The 19,438-nt window shown below is 36.8% G+C and overlaps 1 protein-coding gene across 5 annotated transcripts in view; it reads right to left on the bottom strand.

Annotated features, from left to right (window-relative positions):
- Positions 1-2,281: 2,281 nt before the first annotated feature.
- The window catches only part of FGFR1OP2 (FGFR1 oncogene partner 2), a 35,147-nt gene continuing 17,990 nt past the window's right edge, over positions 2,282-19,438 (bottom strand). For 2 of the 5 annotated variants that reach the window (XM_082419870.1, XM_082419869.1), the window contains 4 exons: positions 13,714-13,856; positions 11,235-11,348; positions 8,817-8,930; positions 5,113-7,147 (listed from right to left, as the gene is read on the bottom strand). In XM_082419870.1, the coding sequence (XP_082275996.1) occupies positions 7,010-7,147; positions 8,817-8,930; positions 11,235-11,348; positions 13,714-13,856 (509 nt within the window). In that variant the 3' untranslated portion in view covers positions 5,113-7,009. Of the gene's footprint in view, positions 2,415-5,112; positions 7,148-8,816; positions 8,931-11,234; positions 11,349-13,713; positions 13,857-19,438 lie in introns of those variants that run through there. The other 3 variants (XM_082419871.1, XM_082419873.1, XM_082419872.1) reach the window with 3 other exon arrangements.

Genomic DNA, 19,438 nt, shown 5'->3' on the forward strand with positions numbered 1-19,438 from the left:
CACCAGTCACTATCGCCCTTCCTTTTGGTGCCTGGTGGGAATCAGCTCTCCTATTCTCAGCTTTTGACATTTTCAGCAGTTGGTCCAGACCAGGACATTGTCAAGTTTTGTTTTGTTTTCTTTTAAATCGAGTAATAATTGACATACCAACATTGTATACGTTGAAGGTGTACAATGTGTTGATTTAATACATTTACATATTACAATATGATTATCATCACAGCATTAACTAACATCTCTTATCATGTCACGTAATTATTTTTTTGTGGTGAGAACAGTTAAGATTTAGTTCATTAGCAACTTTGAAGTTTATAATACAATACTGTTGACTATAATCACTATGCTGTATATTAGATCTCCAGAATGTATTTATCTTCTAGTTGTAAGTTCATACCTTTAAACATCTCCCCAGTTCCCCTACCCCCAGCCCCTGGTAACTACCATTCTACCCTCTGTTAGTAGGAGTCTGGCGTTATTAGATTACACAGATGAATGATATCATAGTGTTTGTCTTTCTCTGCTGACTTATCTCACTAAGCATAACGCTCTCAAGGTCCATCCATGTTGTCACAAATGGCAGAATTTCCTTCTTTCCCATGGCTGAATAATACTCAATTGTATACAAATGCAACATCTTTATCCATTCATCCGTTGAATTTCCTTCTTTCCCATGGCTGAATAATATTCAATTGTATACAAATGCAACATCTTTATCCATTCATCCGTTGAAGGACACTTAGATTGTTTCCCTATCTTGGCTATTGTGAATAATGCTGCAGCTGAAGTAAACTTGGGAGTACAGATAATTTTTCAATATCCTGTTTTTGGTTTTTTTTGGATATACAGAAGTGGGATTGCTGGATTATATGGTAGTTCCGTTTTTATTGTCAGTCTTCTCTTCCTCATTAAATTTTAACTGCACTACAAAACTGCACAGAGTACATCTTACCTCTTTATTTACCTTTCTTTTTCCATTCCTTCCAAGACCCTAGAATTTAATAATCATTCCCTAGCAGGTAGGTCAGAACTTGAGTGACCCACAAGCTGTGGCCCTCGGAATCATTCTTTCTATTCCACAGTCTATACATACAAGTATAATAATATACCTGACTCTACTGCCCCTAAGGGTGAATTCCTTCCCCTGGAAGGAGGTTAAAGAATGGCCACAATTTTTTTTCTTTTTGAAGTCTTTTCCCTTTGAAGTCCTGAAGGGTGAAAAGGCCTATTCTGTCTCACATGCGGTTCTCATGGCTCCTCCTGTAACAGATTCTCTCTTCCAGACTAGCTTGAATGTGCTTGGCCTGCCTGCACTCATGGTGCAGGATGGATGATCTGGGAGCTTTGAGGAAAGGGGTAGAGGATAAGAAGATGAATGCAGCTGCAAGAAGCAAGCGAGACATTACTAAGCATGCTTTGGCTCCCCCATTCTCCATGGGCTGTGTTTTCAGGAACTGAACCAGTTCTCAACTTTTTAAAGTAAACTAGCTGTCTCATTTGGAGACCATCTGTGTATCAAAATTCCTTAAAATGACTAAAATATATGTATCATTAGGGCCGGGCCTAAGGTTCTAGGGCAGGGGTACCCAACCCCTGGGCCACGGACTGGTACCAGCCCGTGGCCTGTTAGGAACCGGGCCGCACAGCAGGAGGGGAGTAGCGGGTGAGCGAGCAAAGCTTCATCTGTATTTACAGCCGCTCATCGCTCACGTTACCGCCTGAGCTCCGCCTCCTGTCAGATCAGCTGCAGCATTAGATTCTCATAGGAGCGCAAACCCTACTGTGAACTGCGTGAGGGATCTAGGTTGTGCGCTCCTTATGAGAATCTAATGCCTGATGATCTGAGGGAGAGCTGAGGCGGTGATGCTAGCGCTGGGGAGCGGCTGCAGATACAGATTATCATTAGCAGAGAGGTCTGACCGCACAGAGACCATAATAAATCAACTGCTTGCAGACTGATTTCAGAACCCTATCAGTGAGTGGCAAGTGACAAGCTGCATCTGGTGGCAGGCTTTAAGTCAGAATCCGACACATATTTTAGTCCGTGCGTGGCCCACCCATTATTTTATTTACTACTTCCATCCACGCCTCTTTCCCACACTGCGCACTTGTCTCAGTCACAGTTTTGGTAAACCCACAGCTAACCCTAGCCAAAATGGGTAAAAACCAAACGTCGCTGGAGAGCTTCTTTGAAAAGGGGGAAAGACACAATGATAAGACAGCAGAAGACTCTAAGACTGCCAACAAAAAGAAAGCTGCATTTAAAAGAAAATACCAAGAGTCCTACTTAAATCACGGGTTCACTGCAACAGGTGATTCACATTCTCCAAGCCTGCTTTGTATAATATGTGGCAACCGGCTATCCAACGAAGCCATGGAACCTTCAAAACTGCTTCACCACATGGAGACCAAGCACCCTGCATTAAAAGACAAGCCTTTGGAGTTTTTCAAAAGAAAAAACGTGAACACAAAGAACAGAAGCAATTATTGAAGGCCACCACCCCATCAAATGTGTCTGCACTGAGAGCATCATTCTTAGTGGCTAACCACATTGCTAAAGCTGAGAAGCCCTTAGTATTGGTGAAGAGTTGATCCTGCCTGCTGCTAAGGACATTTGTCATGAACTTTTAGGAGAGGCTGCAGTTCAAAAGGTGGCACATGTTCCTCTTTTGGCTAGCACTATAAGTAAACGAATTGATGAAACAGCAGACGATATTAAGGCACAGTTGTTAGGATTAATGAGTCACCGTGGTACTCCAGGTTGACGAGTCTACCGATGTTGACAACAAGGCAACAATACTCGCTTTTGTGCGATGTATTTTTCAGGAGGACGTGCGTGAGGATATGTTATGTGCACTTTTGTTGCCAACCAACACCACAGCAGCAGAACTATTCAAGTCTTTGAATGATTGATTACATAACAGGAAAACTGAATTGGTCACTTTGTGTCGGTATGTGCACGGACAGAACGGCTGCCATGACTGGACGGCTTTCTGGTTTCACTACTCAGGTCAAAGAGGTCGCTTCTGAATGTGAGTCTATGCACTGTGTCATCCATAGAGAAATGCTGGCTAGCTGAAAAATGTCACCTGAACTTAACAGTGTTTTGCAGGATGTGATTAAAATTATCAACCACATTAAAGTACGGGTCCTTAACTCATGTCTGTTCGTGCAGCTCTGTGAGGAGATGGACGCAGAGCACACACGTCTTCTCTGATACACACACGTGAGATGGCTTTCTAGAGGTAGATCACTGGCCAGAGTTTTTTACAAGAGCTGCTCCAGAGATTTCTTTTAGAAAAACAGTCACCACTGGCAGCACATTTCAGTGACACAGAAGGGGTCACAAAACTTGCTTACTTGTGTGACATATTCAACCTGCTCAACGAACGCAATGTCTCTTCAGGGGAGAACGACAACTGTGTTCAAGTCGGCAGATAAAGTGGCTGCATTCAAAGCCAAACTGGAATTATGGGGGCGACGAGTAAATATTGGGATTTTTGACATGTTTCAAGCATTAGCAGAGATTTTGAAAGAGACTGAGCCAGCGCCTTCTTTCTCCCAGCTGGGGCATGATCACCTGTCTCAGCTTTCAAAAGAGTTTGAGCATTACTTCTTAACCACAAAAGCTCGAACTGGAAAGGAATGTATCCGCAACCCATTTGTGAATAAGCCAGGTGAATCGACTTTGTCCGTGCTAGAAGAGGATCAACTGCTTGAGATTGTAAATGACGGTGTCCTTAAAAGTATGTTTGAGACAACTTCAAATCTCCATACGTTCTGGATTAAAGTCAAGGGGGAATATCCTGAGATTGCCACAGAAGCACTGAAAAGCCTGCTTCCATTTCCAACATCCTATCTTTGTGAAACAGGGTTTTCTGCAGTGACAGCAACCAAAGCGAGATTACGGAGTAGACTGAACATAAGCAACACACTTGGGTGTCACTGTCTCCCATCTCCCCCAGATGGGACCATCTAGCTGCAGGAAAACAAGCTCAGGGCTCCCACTGATTCTGCATTATGGTGAGTTGTATAATTATTTCATTATATATTACAATGTAACAAGACTAGAAATAAAGTGTGCAATAAATGTAATGTGCTTGAATCATCCCGAAACCATCCCCCTACCCCGGTCCGTGGAAAAATTGTCTTTCACAAAACCGGTCCCTGGTGCCAAAAAGGTTGGGGACCGCTGTTTTAGGGGAGTAATTTCAGGGATGGGATGGACGGCCTTTCTCTGAAAAAGAAAACAAAAAAGCACTCTCTCATTTTGCTTATTAATGTCGGAAGGTTTTTCCAACAGAGGATGACAACTTCCCATTCCACAGGTAGAGCTACTCAACCTTTCTTCCAAACCAGCTCTCCCTCCTGAATCCCTTCAGTGATTGATAGATACCAGTGATTTTCTTTCTACTGAATAGAGATGGTTTTCACCTCTTGTATTCTATATATGTCTAGAGTCTGCACGAGCTAGGAGCAAAAACCTTATAATCACTGAGGTAGGTCTTAAAATGAACATATTCTAGGGGAAGTTAGTATTTGAGAAATTCATTCACTTGCTCTCACATCAGCCTCTGGTTTGACAGGCCAGAAGTCTGAAATCAAGCAGTGTTGGTCCCTTCTGGAGGCTCTGAGGGAGCCAAGGTCATTCCATGCATCTCTCCTACCTTCTGATGGCACCTCATAAACCTTAGAGTTCCTTGATTTGCATAACCCTCTGCCTCTGTCTTCACATGACTTTCTCCTTGTGTTTCAAATCTCCCCCTTTCCTATAAGGACGACAGTTGTTGGATTTGGGGCCCATACTAAATCCAGGATGATCTTATCCTGAGATCCTTAAATCTGCAAAGACTCTATCTGCAAATATGCTCTCATCCACACGTACAACAGGTTAGGACCTGGGCATACTTCTGGGGACACTATTAAACCCACCACAGATGATCAAAAGGTCTGCCGAGTCAGCAATAAGTTGCTGGCCAATTCCTAAGAAATACAGATAGAAGTTGTTGCTAAGTACTAAGTTTGTGGTAAGAAAAAATAAATAAAAAGCCCTAAAAATAAACTATATGGAAGAATAAATGTAAGCATTGTTTTCAAATTAACTTGGAGACCATACCAATTTTAATCACTCATCTTTATTGATAAAATAGGTTCCTAGTAGTACATATTCTCAGACATAAATTTAAGGTTCTGCTTAAAAAAAAAAAAGTATGGGCCAGAACACAGTTGCTATATAATAACATAAATGTCTTTAAACACCAAGTTCTTAAAATAATATCCAAGTAAGAAGACGAAGAATAAATTAACTCAACTTATTTGTTTACAAAAATAATTATTTATCAAGTAATGTTTTATAATAGAGCTGCCCCAATGAATTGCCTCAGACTTACTCTCAATTGTGTAGCTTATTTCAATTCTGACTTGGGATAAAAACTCTATGAATGAATGTGCCATCAAATTAAAGGATATTTTCCCCAAAACCAATAGAAAAGTTTAAAAATAAAAACTGTCACTTGTTTATCAAATAACAATTAAGGCCTCTGAATGAGAAAAGAAATCTATTTAATGTTTGGGCCATTAGCCCTTTTCTATTTCAGTCAGTCCCATCAACCCCACTTACCCCAAACTTAAGATAAAAATTTCCAAAGTGAAAAGCAGTTTTGAATTTTACCAATATATGAAATTATACATAAAAGTTACCATGTAAATATTACTTTAACAAATTATATACTCCAAAGTAGAATTTTCTATTGTGCTATTTTTAATATATGTTTAATATAAATGAGTATGGTATATTTAATAATCATATTTGACACTCTTACCTTTTCTTCTATAATCACGACAGAATATGAAATATTTAGATTTCAACTGATGTTAAAGCACATTTCTATTTCTAGCAGCTTTTAAAAATTTATATAATGGATATATATTCTGTAAAAAATAAAACAAATACTTATAAATCCAGATTTCCCCCTCACCACCCCCCAGCCCTTTGACTGAAAGGTTACAAGAAACATCTTATAGGTTATGAGAACCAGATGGAACTTAAGAATAGATCTAGAAAAAAGTTTTTTTTTAATTTTAACTTACTGTTTCTATATGTCTTAAGCGTAATTACTTAAGAAAAAAAAAAGGTTTTGAGGCAGAGGAATTCCCAATTTACTTTGAAATTACCATACTTATCTTGCTATATCAAACATTTCAACTGTTAGCTAAATGAGCTACATAATATCCTTAAAGATCAACCAGAGAAGAGAAAAATCTCATCTTCATTACTGATTAGAACCAAAACTTATTCTTTCAAAGAAGTAGTTTAACCTACTAAATATGTCTCTTATAAGCTCTTCTTTCTTAGAAAGTAGTATTCCTTCTCTTTCATCCCTGAAATATTTCATATACTTAAGCAAATCATGGACAATTGTTAGCTCAGTATTAATTAGGATAAATTAGCTATAATTAAATTACCTCTTTTAGTTATGGTGCATATAAAACATTCCTAAGTCTTTCAAACTGAACTTTCTTTGACAAAAATTTAAATTAATGAGAAGGTAGATAGGCAATCATTAAAGCTGAAGTCTCATGGTACATAAGCTATTTGTTAGCTTTCACCATATAGGGAGGATATAATTTAGTATGACGATTTTCCATTCACAATACTGTGGCAAAATTTGTATTTTAAAATTGGGATGTTTCTATTAATTCCCAGACATTTGTTGGGGATATTCATGTTTATCCAAGTGTCAACCAGAAAGCCAACAGCACTGCTGAATGCTCTTGATACATTCAGCAGTCACTGTGAAAATCTTTAACTTGTTCACCAATTAACAAAGGCTTAGCTTCTATTTTTCAATTATAGTTTGGAATAACGTCTATGACCATTAACTATGCATTTTCTTGTTGCTATCTTTTAAAAATGTCATTGCCAGTGCACTGTACGTATTATAAAAAAATAAAACAAAGGGCAGCTTGAGATGGATTTTTCTGTTAATTCATTCACAGACTTAAAAGCTCTTCAGCTCTTCCTCAGGCTCAGGTCACTATTGGTCACTAATGCTGACAAAGATGTACTTTCCGACACATCATCTTTTCTAAGATTCAAAAATGATTCTCGAGTTATTTGAAGGATCTCTCTCAAGCCTTTATTTTCTTGCTATAAGAAAGCACAAAAACAAAGAAGCAGTCACCAAGCTGGCTACAAGAGTACAAACATCTTAAGAAAAGCCAAACATATGAAGGTATGATAAATAAAAAGCAAGTACTGTAATTGGCAGAAATGTATTAAATGATATATGCAGCTGAAGTTGACAACTTGAATCCAGAGAACACTTTTTTAAAGAGGTAGGAATCATGTATTCAATGTCTTCCACCACTGAAAAGCCTTTTTATTTATGCAGCTGTAACTGTAGACAGAACCTCAGAAACAGCCTTATTTTATAATCACAGTATAGAAAATCACAGTAAGAAAATAACACCTAGATTTATATTTGTGTAAACTCAGAAAGTCTGAATAATACCCTGGGGCTAAAAGGTCTCAGTACTTTAGTAATTTTATTATTTCCCATGATAGCATGGAATGCTATCCCTCACTGGAATTTAACAGCAGCAGGGCTGGCTGAATAGATTGTGATATTTTTTAAGAAGGAAAGTTAAGTGACTAAATCTAGCACTGGTAAACAACTTTGCCTTCTTCTTCTAGATTAGTTACTGCAAGAAATTTTTAGACATTTAAAAATAACTCTCATAATTTATTCTCTACTGCTTTGTCTTAGGTCTTACTTTCTAAGTTTCAATGGTATAAAGCAGAGATCAGCAAACTATGGCCTGGCTTGAGGCCTGTTATTGTAAATTAAACTTTACTGGAACACAGTTGAGTCCAATCTTATTTTTTGTGTGTATAGCTGCTTTTTCATTACCATGCCAGAGGTGAGTAGCTACAACAGAGATCGCCTGTTTGCAAAGCTTAAAAGATTTACTATCTGGCCTTTTACTGAAAAAGTTTGCTTACCTTTGTTATAAAGAATGAGAGAACTTTGTATACTTAGAGAAATCATTTTTGGCCCTCTATAACCAATTTCTCCACCATGATTTCAAAATAAAGGTTTTAAAAGTATAAAGGTCTACTCTTCTGATTTCAGTTATTCAACAATGACTTGTGCTTTTGCTACCACAAAATAAAGGACAGATGCGATAAAAGCTTTTACACTCCCCAGAAAAATACAAGTGGCCAAAGAATATGATTTGTGGACTGAAAACATTTCTCCCTGCATCACTGTGATCTCTAATAAAATAAAGATATTAAAAAAATTACTAAGCTGAAGAAGTATATTCACCTAATAACAGAAGAGACACAGGATCAAAAAAAAATCAATTTTCTCAATTACTGGTATAAGTTTACTATTGATCCTAGACTCTTGCATTACTATATAAATGGTCTTGCATTATACACCCATATAACCAGTATCCAGATTAGGAAAAAGAACATTACTAGTATCCCAGAAAGTGTGTGTGTATATATATACATATATATATATGTATTTTTTTTTTAAGATTTTTTTGGGACCATTTTTAAAGTCTTTATTGAATTTGTTACAATATTGCTTCTTTTTTTTTATGTTTTGGTTCTTTTGGCCACAAGGCATGTGGGATTCTTAGCTCCCTGACCAGGGATCAAACCCGCACCCCCTGCATGGAAGGTGAAGTCTGAACCACTAGACTGCCAGGGAAGTCCCCAGAAAGTATATATTTTAAAGTGGGATATATTTTCTGGCATAAATCTTTGTATGGACAGTTTTCACCTACATGTGCAATTTAAAACTTACCTCAAGTTGAAATATTCGTTCCTGTTCCCTGCAACCCTGTTGCTCGTCAATTTCAATGGCTTTCCTCATTACTGCTGCCATTTCAGTTATCTGGTCAACATGTGCTTGTAATTCCTGAAAAAAAAGAGATGGAAGTTGTGAACCAGTGATATACTTTTTAAAAATTTTTGGATCCTCCCCTTTTTATAAAATCTGCATTGCCACTTAATATGAATGTAATATCTTTACATTGCCATTTAACATAAATGTAATATGTCAAACAGATATTTACAAGAAAGTTGACTGACCATGAATGTGCTTTTGAAGTCAGATTTCTGTTAGGACTAGGATTAAGGATAAGCAGCACAATATATCTAAACCCACAAACAGGAAAAATACTCATTTCACTGTCCTCTCACCACAAATGATCAGCAACTTTTTTCTGCACCTACATACCCCATTGACCAAAGTAATGGGAAAGATAAGCATTCAATCTCTTTTCCTCCCTGAAGCCTTCATGATTTAAAAATATTTTCTGTATTTTCCATGCCTAAAAATTCATCTCAATTCAATCCAGAACCTTTTCTAGATTATATTCCTCATTGAGAGCAGGAACATACTATATTGCTTATATCTGCCTATTATTTAACATTAGGTACATAATAGATAATACGTATTGAGTAAAATGAACAGAGTTCTGCTTTTAAGTATTGAATATTAAATGGCCTTCTGTGCAAACTGTTCAAAATATAATTTTAGTATAAAATAGACATCCACATTTGTTTGGCACAGCAAGTAGCATAAATTTCTTCAATCTCACTCTCTTATTCTTTTTTGCACACCTAAGATGAGCCAGGCACTGTGCTAGGTGACAGGAATGTGAAGCCTGTTAAGAAATGTTCCCTGATTTCAAGGAGCTTACAGTCAATGAAACAGACAGACAAAAGGTTTATAATCAACAGAAACATGAGAATAATACTTTTTTAAATGAACAACTTCTATAGACCATTGTTCACTAGCAATTGAGGGTCATTTTGTTATACTAAGGACAAAACTTAAATATAAAAGTTAATAGCTCCCCAAATAAACATTAAGTCTCTTAAATAGTTGTATATACTCTGTAAAAAGGATTTGAACGAGACCCCCCAAAACCTACAAAACTAGTAAACTATGGAAGGAATGTAATAGAGAACAAATAGGAATATCTTTAGCAAACCACACATTTAATATCTTCTTAACCAACAAATATACAGATCCTTATATTATTTTAACACAATCTATACAAAGCTAGTACGCAGGAAGAAGGCAAAATAAAAGATTAGATAAAGAACATTTCCATCATTGCAGAAAGTTCTATTGGACAGCTCTGGATTAAATTATGATAGCAAGAATGATATCAAGACAAACATCTGTCATATTCTGTAGTTAAAAAAAATGATTACAATCCCTCCCACTGTAAAGGGAGCCTAATGTTTAAAAGCAAGTTAAGTATAGATAACTGCAGCAGCAAACTGAATAAGGGTAATGAGTAAAAATTTTGAATACCAACAGCTTTCTCAGTTTATGATTTGGTGTCTTATGGCACTGACCTAGGTTAAACAACTACAAGGAAGCAGATAATTACTTGCCTTTAAAACGAAAGAAAACAAGAAACTACTAATTTTTTCAGGACAGTCTGTTTTAATAAAATCATCGTAAGAAAAAAACCCCAATACTTCAAACAGAAGTGTATTTTTATAGGTCTGGTTCCTGGATGGTTCACTTATTACAATAAAATCTTCAGGGAAGTGTCATGGATCTCTTAATAGGCACAAGAAGGCAAGACCTGTGCTTTCAAAACTGTCTTAAAGGCAAGAAGTGCTAGCAACATAAACCCTGCACTGTCTTGAAATGCCTTTCAAGAAAAAAAGGCAGTTAAAACACAATAGACACAATGGAGAGGGTACTACTATACTTAATAACACCTAAACAAAAGCAATTTTATTTTATTGTGAACTCAAAGGACTAAAACTATCGAAAATCTGAATTAAAACAGTTCATTTAACAGTTTAATTGAACAAAATTTTTAGAAAATCAGATTAAAATTATTACCAAGAAAACATCTTTGATGTCCAGCAAGAGGATGACCGTTTGAAGCTTACTAAAATTTTGCATCTATAGCTAACAAGAACAATAACATGAAAGTCTGGCCCAAAGAACCTTTAAAGCCTGCAATTATCTAGCAGGCTATGTATAATACAATACACAGAGAACTGATGACAGACTTAAAGTTTCTATACTGAGTATTTTTGCAAGGCTATGAAAAGCACAGCGTTTTTAAAAGCAATTTCATTTATTTGCTGATTTAATTTGGGAGGAGAATTCAATGTAAAAGAACTTTTTAAATGGACCCCCCCCTTCCATCCACACCCCAAAAGCTGACTGTTTTATTTAGTGTACATTCTGATTTGCTTCCAAGTGCCTCCTCTGCAGTCCATGTTGAGGTGCTTCAAGGATGTGTCGAGATGCATCAAGGAAGAATCCTTCGGAGTTGTTACGATGCACCATGTCAATCTGTAGTACAGAGTCATTATAATGTTAATACGGATAATATCCGTAATTTAAAAACTGAATGAGTGTTAGTTCATGCGTGTTAGCCAACTGTTTGAAATGTTTGTTTTTTTAAGATTTCCAAAAAGGTAGCAGTTCAAAAATAATGTAAAGATGAGTATTTGAATGAAAATGAGTTCTCCTCAAACTTTTTATTGGTTTTTAAATAAATGTGTGCTCAAAAACTTCTAGGTGAGGACAAAATTCTATGTTACAGTAGTCTCGAAAGGGTCTCTTACTCCAAAATGCTGTTACGTGTAACTTTGTTTATTACCCCTAAATGTGTTATAAAATTATTTTTGTGTTTAGGCATATCAGAGCACTAGTACCTAAACATATCTTGGAAGCTCATACTTATCATACAAGTTTCTCTGCTCACCCACTTCTGCTTGTTGACCCCCATAATTAATTCAAGGCTAGATTTAGATGGATTTGCTACCTTTCCTTTGCCACTTTCCCAGATTCTCCTCATGAGAACCAATCTTGCTTCCTCTAGTATTCCAGTAATAATTCAGATCTCTATTTTAGGATTCATCACATCCTACCTTACATTAGATAATCATGTTTGTGTCTGTATCTCCCAATACACTGAAAGCTTCTATGGTAGAGTAATAAACTTATTCATTCATCTTATTATTAATAATAACTAAGCCAGTGCAAGTGTTAATAAATATCTGTTTGAATCAAAGTGTCTCCTTTTTGGGAAAAATCAAAATCACAAACATTAATATGTATTAGTTAGAATTAATAACAAGTAACTGAACTGTCATTTCATGGAAGGCAAGAATCAGCACTTAGATGAAGAATTCAATTGACATAATTGAAAAAGGATGATTTACAGCTATCTTAAGAAATGTTTAACTTTGCTAATTAATAAAACAGCTGTGATGAGTGGTAAACTCTAATGTGTTTTAGAAAACATTTGCTTCTGACATAGCTGCTACCACAAGAGACTAGCTAGCTTCAGTATCTTATTCTCAAGCACTAGTTTGCCAGAGCATTCTCTTTAGATCTTAAAAAATTTGTTAAGTTGTTAAACATAAGGGCCTTTTGGAATGTCTCAAGATTATACTTATCTTACCAATAATTTTAAGTCAGTTCATATTTGTACCTTAAAAAGACCTCTTAAATTATATATTTAAAATTAAATTTTTTATAATGATCTCATTAACAATAGATACAGTTTATAGTCAAAAGATTGCCATTTAACTATCCAAGGTTTCCTTTTGGATAGGAGATGAATAGCATAATTAGATAATATTAAAGCCACATTTATTTTTATTATTTTACTATTTGACACAAGAGCTCTCTATTACTAACTTCCTTAATATGTAGAGTTGAATTTACACATTAAAGCAATTCACTAGGTATTTAATTTTAATAGAATTCATAATTAAAAAATACCTACAAGCACCAAGATGGAAGAAATATAACATTTTAAGGAATCTAAAAAGTGTTTCAATAATCGAGAAAGATAAAAATGTTATATGACTATTTCTTAAATAATATTAGTTATGACTAATAGTTAGTTCACCATCATCCAATACAGATAATAGCCTAGTAGTCACAATCTATTCTAATATTTTTATTTCACACCAGCAGTTAAAAATCAGTTTAAAATAAAACATAAACAGAAAAGGACTATTCTACCTGTTTTCAAAACAGGTGCTAGCAAACACAGGGATCAGAATGAGTATGACGAACAGCAGGAAAAACACTAATTTCTAACCAGTTCAGCTCTGTCTCTAGAAATGATATTAAGTGATACGTGATGGAGGAGGGGGTGGGGAGGCAATATATTTGATATATATATAAATATATACATATATTTGATATATATATTTCCTCACCCCCCCACCATGGCACTTCCATTAATAATCAGGAGTATCTATAGTCTGGATGAATTAACCTCATTCAGAAAATAGTCTTAAAAACAAATCTACCTTAGCTGTTTTCAGATTTTTCAAAAAGTTTTAAGCATTTAATTTTCGTTTTTGCAAAAGATATCAGTACACAAATTAAAAGAAGTATTTCTTACAAGCAGATAACCTTATAAAAATAATTTTGAATTGAACAGACTTACCTTTATTTCCCAAATAAAGTTTATTTTTTAATATATATTAAAGCTACTAGGGAAGAATGGGAGTTAGAAGAGTAAATCAAACAGAAAATGACACATAACATGACAAAAATAAGGAGAAGAAAATGTCAAAAAGAGAAGTATTCAATATCATGTAAGTAAGATTCCATTGTTTTTTTAAAAATCTGAACACAAGTTAACCAACTGTCCTTCTTTTCTATTTCAAATTATATTTACAGAAAGGATTACCTTGGTGTGCTGCTCTTTTAACTTCATTATTATCCCTGGATCATCTTTTTTGCTAGCCATTAGCAATCTAAACATTTGCTCTCGATACTTGCTCATTATAAGTTCCAAGGCAGACTGATGTTCTTCCAGGGATGTACGTAATTCTATCAAAAACAACAGTATATTTTATTCAAACTTGAGTTCAGGATGTACAAAGTATTCTCTTCCACATTACATTTATCAAAAAAGCAATTTATAACGGGGGTATTTTACAAAGAAAACATGAGGTACAAAAATCTAGCCACATGGAAATAAAGGATACCAAATGGAGTCCTTTATTAGTTCTCAAAATGACCATTTTAAACTCATTTTTTGAGAAATCATTTTAACAAATATTTACTGAACAGGAATTAAGTATCAGATCATGCTCTATATTAGGAATACCAAAAGGCCATAAAGCTCAGAGTCTAGTGGAGAAAACAAAACATAAATAATTATAATACAATGTGATAAGTGTAGAGTGGAGCTCTATCCAAATACATATAGAAAGTCTGTGAGGAAAAATTGGTGAAAGCTTCACAGAAGTATAGTACTGAGATCAACTTGCATTCCTTGAAATGAAAAATAAATGACAGGGCATTCTAAGCAGGGAGGCATGAAACTGGATGGTGTGTTCGGGAAATCGTTCAGGGTGACAAGAGCAAAGGTTTCATGGAGAAGAGAAGTATGGGAAGAATACAAAAAAAGCTTGGAGTCGACTTTGAAGGCCTCTGGATAAAGAAATAGTACACAATGAAGTTTCTTAAGCAGAAGAATAACATGATCAGATATATTTTTGAAAAATCAATCTGATGCCTGTGTTGAAGATGGATTGGAGGGAAAAGACACTGAAATCAGGGAGACCAATGAGGACAGTTCAGGCAAGAGACTAGGAACACCTAAGCTGTGGGCCAAAGTGGTGGGACTGCAGAGAATGACACTGAGTTATTTCATAGGTAATGACAATGGTGCAAACTGGATATTGAGGGTGAGAGTCTAAGATCCAAGGAAGGTAGACATTCATATGTAGGACAGGATAAAGAGCAATAAATATCCTCTCGGGCTTCCCTGGTGGTGCAGTGGTTGAGAATCTGCCTGCTAATGCAGGGGACACGGGTTCGAGCCCTGGTCTGGGAAGATCCCACATGCCGTGGAGCAACTGGGCCTGTGAGCCACAACTACTGAGCCTGCGCCCCGCAACGGGAGGGGCCGCGATAGTGAAAGGTCCACGCACCGCAATGAAGAGCAGCCCCCGCACCGCGATGAAGAGTGGCCCCCACTTGCCGCAACTAGAGAAAGCCCTCGCACGAAACGAAGACCCAACACAGCCAAAAATAAATAAATAAAGTAGCTATTAAAAAAAATAAAATAAAAATAAATAAATAAATAAATAAATAAATATCCTCTCTATCTGGGGGGCTACCTTGATCACACGCCTCTTAATCACCACATCAGAGCCTTTTGCCCTCAGCTGTCTATGGTTCTGGTTCTGCGTGGGCTCCAACTGACTTCACATGGGAGCAATCTGACTTCAGGCTTCTGCCTGGCTTCCGGCTAGCACCGTGCACCTCCGCCTTCACCCTGGAGTTACACAGCACAAATGAAACTGCCTTTCACAGCTAAGCTAAAAAAGTTTTATTACTCAGTACTGAGAGTACTGGCTGACACAAGGGAGGAGATGTAGAGTGTCAGGTCCATTAAAAATAAGCTATCTTAATCCTCATCCAAATCTGAGAAGAGGATATTATCCATTCCATCATCTGGATGGAGAAACTGAGACTCTGCAAAGGATAAAATATTTCTCCAATTTAATAAAATTCAACTGTAAAAAGAGTGACGAGTGACCCAGCAAAAACAAAAAATAGACGTGTGAGAGCAGCAAGAATGGAGAAGAACTGAAGACGGAGTGAGTCAGGAAATGTGTAGGTATGGCTGCTAGTCCTTGGGTGCCTCAACATTCCTTGTTGTTTCCTTCCACACTCCTGAAATAGTGCCTTCACTGCCTTTTCCTCAAAGTCCCAGCTAAGCATGCTGTTTCCTAGTGGAACCCTAAATAATACAGCAGCCGTGTGGTTGACAGGGTCTTGGTGCTCGGGCCTGGTGTCAAGTGGGAGAGCTGAGTTCAGCTGGGAGAGCTGAGTTCAGGACACTGGACCACCAGAGACCTCCCAGCCCCACGTAATATCAATCAGCAAGAGCTCTCCCAGAGATCTCCATCTCAACGCTAAGACCCAGCTCCACCCAACAGCCAGCAAGCTCCAGTGCTGCACGCCCCACGCCAAACAACTAACAAGACAGGAACACAACCCCACCATTAGCAGAGAGGCAGCCTAAAATCATACTAAGTTCACAGACATCCCAAAACACACCACCGGACATGGCCCTGCCCACCAGAAAGATAAGATCCAGCCCCACCCACCAGAACACCGGCACCAGTTCCCTCCACCAGGAAGCCTACACAACCCACTGAACCAACCTCACCCACTGGGGGCAGACACCAGAAACAACAGGAACTATGAACCTCAGCCTAAGAAAAGGAGACCCCAAACACAGTAAGTTAAACAAAATGAGAAGACAGAGAAATATGCAGCAGAAGAAGAAGCAAGGTAAGAACCCACCAGACCAAACAAATGAAGAGGAAATAGGCACTCTACCTGAAAGAGAATTCAGAGTAATGATAGTAAAGATGATCCAAAATCTTGGAAATAGAATGGAGAAAATACAAGAAATGTTTAACAAGGATCTGGAAGAACTAAAGAGCAAACAAACAATGATAAGCAACACAATAAATGAAATTAAAAATTCTCTGGAAGGAATCAATAGCAGAATAACTGAGACAGGAGAACGGATAAGTGACCCGGAAAATAAAATAGTGGAAATAACTACCGCAGAGCAGAATAAAGAAGAAAGAATGAAAAGAATTGAGGACAATCTCAGAGACCTCTGGGACAACATTAAACACAACAACATTCAAATTATGGGGGTCCCAGAAGAAGAAGAGAAAAAGAAAGGGTCTGAGAAAAGATTTGAAGAGATTATAGCTGAAAACATTCCCAACATGGAAAAGGAAATAGTCAATCAAGACCAGGAAGTGCAGAGAGTCCCATACAGGATAAATCAAAGAAGAAACACGCCAAGACACATATTAATCAAGCCATCAAAAATTAAATACAAAGAAAAAATATTAAAAGCAGCAAGGGAAAAGCAACAAATAACATACAAGGGAATCCCCATAAGGTTAACAGCTGATCCTTCAGCAGAAACCCTGCAAGCCAGAAGGGAGTGGCAGGACATATTTAAACTGATGAAAGGGAAAAACCTACAACCAAGATTACTCTACCCAGCAAGGATCTCATTCAGATTCGACAGAGAACTTAAAGCCTTTACAGACAAGCAAAAGCTAAGAGAATTCAGCATCACCAAACCAGCTTTACAACAAATGCTAAAGGAACTTCTCTAGGCAGGAAACACAAGAGAAGGAAAAGACCTCCAATAACAAACCCAAAACAATTAAGAAAATGGTAATAGGAACATACATATCGATAATTACCTTAAGTGTAAATGGATTAAATGCTGCAACCAAAAGACATACACTGGCAGAATGGATACAAAAACAAGACCCGTATATATGCTGTCTACAAGAGACCCACTTCAGACCTAGGGACACATACAGACTGATGTGTACTGAGGGGATGGAAAAAGATATTGCATGCAAATGGAAATCAAAAGAAAGCTGGAGTAGCAATTCTCATATCAGACAAAATAGACTTTAAAATAAAGACTATTACAAGAGACAAAGAAGGACACCACATAATGATCAAGGGATCAATCCAAGAAGAAGATGTAACAACTGTAAATATTTATGCACCCAATATAGGAGCACCTCAATACATAAGGTAAATGCTAACAGCCATAAAAGGGGAAATCGACAGTAACACAATAATAGTACGGGACTTTAACACCCCACTTTCACCAATGGACAGATCATCCAAAAAGAAAAGAAATAAGGAAACACAAGCTTTAAATGACACATTAAACAAGATGGACTTAATTGATATTTATAGGACATTCCATCCAAAAACAACAGAATACACGTTCTTCTCAAGTGTTCATGGAACATTCTCCAGGACAGACCGTATCTAGGGTCACAAATCAAGCCTTGGTAAAATTAAGAAAACTGAAGTCATATCAAGTATCTTTTCTGACCATAACACTATTAGACTAGATATTGATTACAGGAAAAAAACTGTAAAAAATACAAACACATGGCGGCAAAATGATACGCTATAAATAACCAAGAGATCCCTAAAGAAATCAAAGAGGAAATTAAAAATTACCTAGAAACAAATGACAATGAAAATATGATGACCAAAAACCTATGGGATGCAGCAAAACCAGTTCTAAGAGGGAAGTTTACAGCAATACAATCCTACCTCAAGAAACAAGAAAAATCTCAAATAAACAACCTAACCTTACAACGAAAGCAATTAGAGAAAGAAGAACAAAAACCCCCCCAAAGTTAGCAGAAGGAAAGAAATCATAAGGATCAGATCAGAAATAAATGAAAAAGAAATGAAGGAAACAATAGCAAAGATCAATACAACTAAAAGCTGGTTCTTAAAGAAGGTAAACAAAATTGATAAACCATTAGCCAGACTCATCAAGAAAAAAAGGGAGAAGACTCAAATCAACAAAATTAGAAATGAAAACAGAGACGTAACAACTGACACTGCAGAAATACAAAGGATCATGAGAGATTACTACCAGAAACTATATGCCAATAAAATGGACAGCCTGGAAGAAATGGACAAATTCTTAGAAAAGCACAACCTTCCGAGACTTAACCAGGAAGAAACAGAAAATATAAACAGATCGATCACAAGCACTGAAATTGAAACTCTGATCAAAAATCTTCCAACAAACAAAAGCCCAGGACCAGATGGCTTCACAGGCGAATTCTATCCAACATTTAGAGAAGAGCTAACACCTATCCTTCTCAAACTCTTCCAAAATATAACAGAGGGGGGAACACTCCCTAACTCATTCTACGAGGCCACCATCACCCTAATACCAAAGCCAGACAAAGATGTCACAAAAAAAGAAAACTACAGGCCAGTATCACTGATGAACACATATGCGAAAATCCTCAACAAAATACTAGCAAACAGAATCCAACAGCACATTAAAAGGATAATACACCATGATCAAGTGGGGTTTATCCCAGGAATGTAAGGATTCTTCAATATATGCAAATCAATGTGATATACCATATTAACAAATTGAAGTAGAAAAACCATATGATCATCTCAATAGATGCAGAAAAAGCTTTCAACAAAATTCAACACCTATTTATGATAAAAACTCTCCAGAAAGTAGGCACAGAGGGAACCTACCTCAACATAATAAAGGCCATATATGACAAACCCACAGCCAATACCGTTCTCAGTGGTGAAAACTGAAACCATTTCCACTAAGATCAGGAACAAGACAATGTTGCCCACTCTCACCACTATTATTCAACATAGTTTTGCAAGTTTTAGCTACAGCAATCAGACAAGAAAAAGGAATCCAAATCGGAAAAGAAGTAAAACTGTCACTGTTTGCAGATGACATGATACTATACACAGAGAATCCTAAAGATGCTACCAGAAAACTACTAGAGCTAATCAATGAATGTGGTAAAGTAGCAGGATACAAAATTAATGCA

This window comes from Balaenoptera physalus, assembly GCF_965194825.1.
Source record: "Balaenoptera physalus genome assembly, chromosome: 13".
NCBI classification, from domain to species: Eukaryota; Metazoa; Chordata; class Mammalia; order Artiodactyla; family Balaenopteridae; genus Balaenoptera; species Balaenoptera physalus.